The following is a 7,407-nucleotide window of genomic DNA, read 5'->3' on the forward strand; positions in this document are numbered from 1 at the left end:
GTTGTGCTGAAGCAAAGCAAGAATGTCATTGTCCTATCAGGGACACATGACAATAAACTCACTTGAACTTGACTCTAAGAGGGGATAATCGGGATGAAGTGCACTTGATTATGTTGGCTCCTTTACCCAAGCCGGATGAAGTTTGGCTGTTATTGTATTGGCAAGTAGGCCGAGGTAAAGCAAATTGGCAAGTAGACCGAGGTAAAGCAAAACGCTTTTGTTTGTGTGCTCTCCAGTGAAATACAGTATTATGCATGACATGCTAGCAGTTGGGTCTTTCGGTTTCGGACATTACAGTACCGCATGTATCATCTGCACATAATTTCCAATTGGGAATGTGATCTGATGTTTAAATCATTTCAGTCTGTTAACCAAACTTGTGACTTGAAATCAGTCCGCTTTTCAAATCATGAGATGAACAGATCGAGGACCATAGTTTTGAGGAGAAGGGGAAAGATTTGATGGGAATTTGAGGGGTAACTTTTCACACAAAGGCTGGTGGAACGAGCTGGCGGTGGAGGTTGTAGAGGCTGAGATTATCGCGACGTTTAAGAAACAGTTAGACCGGTACATGTATCGGACAGGTTTGGAGGGATATGGACCGAAACGCGGGCAAGTGGGACGAGCGCAGCTTGGACATGTTGGTCAGTGTGGGCAAGTTGGGCCGAAGGGCATGTTTCCGCGTTGTTTCACACTATAATTCTATGACTTTAAGAGGGAATGACCGGGATGAAGTGCCCTTGGTCCATCTGCACATAATTCCCACTTGGGAGTGTGGTCCGATGTTTCATTCATTTGAGTCTCTCAATGAAATCTGTGAGTTAAAACAAATCAGCCAAAGCAGAGACTGCGGGGGACTGTCGTCATTTGTTGTTTTCTTCGCAAATTTCAAAAGGTATCTTTGCAGAGTTTTGCAATATCAATCCCTCAGGATATTCGGTAATTTTTTTCCATGTTGCTAATTTTGGAAGATGTTGCAAACTCGCTATCCTTGTCGAGATCTGATAAGGTACAAAAACTCTGGGATTGTGAATGAGCGCGACACAATATCGATCGCTTGCCTGCAACACCGGTGTACACTCCGTTTGGCACAGACAATGCGGGAGAAATATTATAGCGTGGAGAAGATACTGTACCTGATCATTGCGGTCATTGGAGTACCCGGTAAGTGACGGCGACGATTCAAATTTATCCACTCCCTGTAAGAGAAGGTGTTGTTCATTTTTGTGGCAGAGAAGCATAGAAAAATAGAAACATAGAAAATAAATTCAGGGGTAGGCCATTCGATTTGTCGAGCCACACCGCCGTTCAATATCATCATGGCTGATCATCCCTTCTTCTTCTTTTTGTGTATGGCATGCACAGCCTAAAGTTGCAGGCAGTGCCGAGTGGAGTGCCGCAAGGCTCGGTGTTGGGGCCGCAACAGTTTACCATATATATTAATAATTTGGAAGAGGGAATTAGGAGCAACACTAGCAAGTTTGCGGATGACACAAAGCTGGGTGGCAGTGTGAACTGTGAAGAGGATGTTATGAGGTTACAGGGTGACCTGGACAGGTTGAGTGAGTGGGCAGATGCGTGGCAGATGCAGTATAATATAGATAAATGTGAGGTTATCCATTTTGGCGGCAAAAACAAGTGGGCAGATTATTATCTCAATGGGGTTAGATTAGGTAAGGGGAGGGGGGTAGAGTGAGTTGGCATGCAGGTACAGCAGGCAGTGAAGAAAGCTAATGGAATGTTGGCATTCATAACAAGAGGATATCAGTACAGGAGTCAAGAGGTTCTTCTGCAGTTGTATAGGGCTCTGGTGAGGCCATACCTGGAGTATTGCGTACAGCTTTGGTCTCCTCATTTGAAGAAGAACATCCTTGTGATTGAAGCAGTGCAGCGTAGGTTCACGAGATTGATCCCTGGGATGGGGGGACTGTCATATGAGGAAAGATTGAAAAGACTAGGCTTATTCACTGGATTTAGAAGAATGAGGGGGGTTCCTATGTTAAATATATACAATTATAAAAGGACTGGCCAACTAGATGCAGGAAAAACGTTCCCAATATTGGGTGAGTCCAGAACCAGGGGCCACAGTCTGAGAATAAAGGGGAGGTCATTTAAGACTGAGGTGAGAAAAAACGTTTTCACCAAGAGAGTTGTGAATATATGGAATTCCTTGCCACAGAGGACAGTGGAGGTCAAGTCACTGGATGGATTTAAGAGAGAGGTAGATAGAGCTCTAGGGGCTAGTGGAATCAAGGGATATGGGGAGAAGGCAGGCACGGGCTATTGATAGGAGATGATCAACCATGATCACAATGAATGGCAGTGCTGGCTCGAAGGGCCGAATGGTCTCATCCTGTACCTACTTTCTATGTTTCTATGTTTCTATGATAACTTGTTCTATTTGATCTTACTTGATTGTGCACGCCAGGATGATTGCATTCCTCGAAACATGGCGGACCACGTGAAGGTTGCAATCTCCCACCCCGCTGATCATCTAAAACGATGCTTTCATGCTTTCTCTCCATTTCCCTTGCTTCCGTTAGGCCTAAGATCGATAACTAACTCATTTGAATACATTCGGTGAATTTGTCTCCATTGCCTTTTGTGGCCGAGAATTCTACAGATTCTAAACTCTTTTGGTGAAAACGTTTTCCTTCATCTCAGTCCTAAAGGCATACCCCTTGTTCTTAAACTGCGACTCCTGGTCCAGGACTCCACCAACATCGGGAACATTTTCCTGCATCTAACCTGTCCAATCCCTTAAGAATTTTATGTTTATATACGATTACCGCTCATCCTTCTAAATTCCAGTTAATACAAATCCAGTCGATCCATTATTTCATCATATTTTAGTCCCGCCATTCCGGAAATTAACCTGATGAACCTGTGCTGCATTCCCTCAATAGCAAGAATGTCCTTCCTCAAATTAGGAGACCAAGAGTGCACACAATACTCCAGATGTGGCAGGGCCATGTGCACATGCAGTAGGACATCCTTGCTCCTATAGTCAAATCCTCTCGAGATGAAGTCCAATGAGCCATTTGCTTTCCTCACTGCCTGCTGTACCTGTATGCTTACTTTCAGTGTCTAATGTTCAATGAAATCCAGCTCTCGTTGCACCTCCGCTTTACTTAACCTGACACCATTCGGATAATAAGCTTCTTCACTGTTCTTGAATGAACGGTTAACAATATGCCCTGTCACCTACCCGATCCTAACGGAAACTTTGTTAAATGCCCACTGCTCTTTAAAAGGTGGAACGGTACGGCAACGGTGGATTCCCGTGGATCCACAATGTACGTGAGGAGGTTAAATTGATCTGTTCACCCACCTTGTGATCTACAGTATATGCTTCATGTGCTCTTGATTCATTTGCCCCTTGTCGTATCTGCCTTCTCCACCACCCCTGACAGCGAATGCCAGGCACCCACTATTCTCTGAGTAAACAGCATGCCCCCTCCCCAACATTTAAATGTTACCACCCTCACGTAAAAGCTATGAACCCTAGTCTTTGAAATTTCCATCCAGTGAAATAGGTTCTGATTGTTTATCCTATCTCTGCCTCGCATCATTGTAAATTATTCTATTGGGTCTCCCCTCAACCTCTGACGTTCCAGAGAAAATATTCCAAGTAGGTCCAAACTCATTTCATAGTTCATATCCTCGAATCCAGGAGCATTCTGGTAAACTAACACTGCACCCTCTCCAAAGCTCATAGATGAACAATGCTTTAACGCTACCAAACGCATGCCATATAAGGCGGCAACATGATCGCCTGACTCTTATACTCAACGCCGCAATTTCTGGAGACAAGCATATCGTATGCCTTCTTTGCAACTTTATCTCCGTCACGTAGTATCAGGGCTGTTAAGGGTCCCTGTTTGTAACTCAGAGGACCCTCTAGCATGTTTCATATACTTTTCCTGACAGAAAAGCGGACTAATAAACACATTTTTTCTTGATGTTTGCGGCTACGGCGTAACGTCGTCCTGTAAGCTGCTTAAACTATTTGGTTCTTTGGCCGCCTAATTCAATTCATATATTTTATATTAACCTTGTTAATTTTTGTGTCATGCAAACAAAAAAAATCTAGATTTTGTACAACGGACTGGTAATAGAACATCGTCTAACTTTTGAGTATTTTATGCAGTTCCGGTCTCCCTCTTATAGGATGGTGGAAAGTGGAGTGGGTGCAGAGTCGGTTTTCCAGAGTGCTATCCAATTTCACATGAACTTGGACAGATAATTTGTGTTGTGTTGTCGAAGAACAGGGAAGGGGAGGAATGGAGAGAGAGAGGGAGGGCAATGTTTACCTGAAGTTAGATAAGTCAATGTTCGTACCGCTGCGGTGCAAACTTCCCAAGCCAAATATGAGGTGTTGTTTCTCCAATTTGCGATGGATAGATATGTAAGACATGTAGGTAGATGAAATAAATGTAACATCGTTATCTTCGGCACACACATTGTCGCCGAAAGGCATGTTCTGCGCTGTTCCTTTCTAGGTTCTATGCTCTAGATGCTGGATAGGCGGAGCCCCTAATAATTATCCCTAATATCCCCTAATATTATCATCATTAATGGCGCTGCCCCTCTGGTGCCAGGCAACTCTGCAATGATTTTCTAGATGAGAAATTTGAGCCTCTCTCTGGAACCGGAATATTTTTCAAATAGCCCTTGCTGTCCATCTCTCTCCATCCCCTCCCCGTCCCAGTTGAGCCACCAGTGCCGGCTTGAGGGCCGAATGGCATACGCCTGCACCTATTGTCTATTGTCTATTGTATTTTTGTCTTCGACTACATTCTATCACTGTCCCGCCCACTCCCTTGACATCAGTCTGAGGAATGGTCTCGAGCGGAAACGTCACCCATTCCATCTCTCGAAAGATGCTGCCTGTTCCGCTGAGTTACTCCAGCATTTTGTGTCTACCGCCGGAATATACATGTTCAGTTATCTCCATATGCCTTGTGTTTGTTTTTACCTAGTCAATTTAATAGCAATCGTGATCCTATCGCGGGGGAAATGTGGTCTCTCCACCTGCACGACTCGCTACCTGGTGGCCATGGCAGCGGCGGATCTGCTAGTCATTGTCGCTGAGGTCATATTACGCCAGATCCACTCTCACTACTTCCCGGTGAATTTCCTGGACCTCACCGCCGTGTGCATTCTACGCCGTCTGCTACGCCGTGTCTCCACGGACTGTTCCGTTTGGTTCACCGTCACTTTCACCTTCGACCGTTATGTCGCTATTTGTTGCCAGAAGCTGAAAACAAAATATTGCACCCGGCAAACAGCGGCTGCGGTTCTCGCAACCACCGGCGTTCTGTTCTGTCTGAAAAACGTCCCATTCGCCTTCACATATCAGGCGGGACAGATAATCGACAACGTATCGTGGTTCTGTTACTTGAAACCAAGTTATTACACGGAGCCTGGTTGGGTGGGATTGGACAGCTTCGATAGGATTATAACACCTCTCATCCCTTTCGTTGTAATCCAGCTTCTAAACGCCTTTACAGTCCGGCACATTTTAGTAGCCAGTCGGGTCCGTAAAGGACTGAGGGGTCAGTCCAAGGGGGGGAACTGCAGTGATCCGGAGATGGAGAGCAGGCGGAGGTCAATAGTTTTGCTTCTCACGCTATCCGGCAGCTTCATCCTCCTGTGGCTGACTAACGTTATAGAGTATTTCTATTATCAGATCACAGGCTCAGAGTTAAACGATTATGAATACATTTTTCACCAAGTTGGGTCTTTGCTAAAGAATCTTAGCTGCTGTACGAACACCATTATTTACGCTGTCACCCAGTCCAAGTTTAGGGAGCAGATGATAAGCGCTGTAAAATATCCTGTAACCTCGTTGTTTCTGTTCATAAATAAAGTCGTTTCCTAAACGAAACCAAAAGTCAGTTGCAATATACGAGGTGCAGATTTGAATCCCGGATATTCGCCGCATCTGTCATGGGGCCACCTATCGGCTACATGTTCAATAGGCAACGTATCTTCTGCGATCGCTGAAAAATCAGCATATCTACTGCCGTCGCAATTCTGGCACCACTGCAGCGCATGATAGATCATCTCTGCCATCTATGCCGGGAGCCAGCAGGTCGGGAATCGTTCAGTGACTGGGTCACAACACCCAATTTTCATCGGTCATGTAATGATCAATTCCCGCAGTCATCAATCCGTCCCAGATTATGATGGGCCCCAACATTCATGAATGTGAATGCACCGAATTGAAGGCAGTGAAGAAGAGGCATATTAGATCGCTTATTGAGACGAGACGTTGTGATAAATGTGTTAACGCTTGCACTTAAAGAGATATGTGGATTAATGATTAGTACGGGTTGTCAGGGGTTATTGGGAGAAGGCAGGAGAATGAGGTTAGGAGGGAGAGATAAATCAGCTTGAATGAGTAGATTTGATGGGCCGAATGGTCTAACTCTGTACCTATCACGTATGACCTTATGAATTTACTTCGACACTTTTGAATTTAGAACGAATTTCCCATAATAGATAGAAGAATGAGGGGGACCAATATCATGGCGGGGAGATTTGCAAAGGCTACTGGGGAGACTTTAAACTAGAACGGTTGGGGGGAGAGACTAAAATAGGGAAAGCTAGCAGTCAGTGTGTGAGGCAGGAGGCAGAGAAGGGTAGCACTCGGATCCAAAATGTAGGGGAGAAAGAATAAGAAATAGTAAACAGAGAATAAGAAGGGGTGAGTTTCTAAAATGTGTATATTTTAATGCTAGGAACATTGTAAGAAAGGTGGATGAGCTCAGAACATGGATTGACACCTGGAAATATGATGTTGTGGCGACCAGTGAAACATGGTTGCAGGAGGGATGTGATTGGAAACTAAATATTCCAGGATTTTGTTGCTTCAGGTGTGATAGAATTGGAGGGGCAAGAGGTGGAGGTGTTGCATTGCTTGTCAGGGAAGATATTACAGCAGTGCTTTGGCAGGATAGATTAGAGGGCTCGTCTAGGGAGGCTATTTGGGTGGAACTGAGAAAAGGGAAAGGGGTAGCAACACTTATAGGGGTGTATTATAGACCGCCAAATGGGGAGCGAGAATTGGAAGAGCAAATATGTAAGGATATCGCAGATATTAGTTGTAAGCACAAAGTAGTGATTGTGGGAGATTTCAATTTTCCACACATAGACTGGGAAACACATTCTGTAAATGGGCTGGATGGTTTTGAGTTTGTAAAATGTGTGCAGGATAGTTTTGTGCAGCAATAAATAGAGGTGCCTACTAGAGAAGGGGCGGTGCTGGACCTCCTGTTAGGAAATGAGTCAGGTCAGGTGATAGAGGTACGTGTTGGGGAACAGTTCGGGTCCAGTGATCACAATACCATTAGTTTCAATATAATTATGGAGAGGGTCAGAACTGGACCTAAGGTTGAGATT

General features: G+C 44.8%; 1 protein-coding gene across 1 annotated transcript; it reads left to right on the forward strand.

The window, feature by feature from the left end:
- Nucleotides 1–1,097: 1,097 nt before the first annotated feature.
- LOC116982258 (probable G-protein coupled receptor 139) lies at nucleotides 1,098–5,884 on the forward strand. Its single transcript, XM_033035538.1, has 2 exons — nucleotides 1,098–1,164; nucleotides 4,983–5,884. Exons 1-2 carry the CDS (start codon nucleotides 1,098–1,100, stop codon nucleotides 5,882–5,884), a joined length of 969 nt encoding a protein of 322 aa, XP_032891429.1.
- Nucleotides 5,885–7,407: the final 1,523 nt, after the last annotated feature.

The sequence above is a fragment of the Amblyraja radiata genome, chromosome 16 (assembly GCF_010909765.2).
Source record: "Amblyraja radiata isolate CabotCenter1 chromosome 16, sAmbRad1.1.pri, whole genome shotgun sequence".
In the NCBI taxonomy this organism is placed as follows: Eukaryota; Metazoa; Chordata; class Chondrichthyes; order Rajiformes; family Rajidae; genus Amblyraja; species Amblyraja radiata.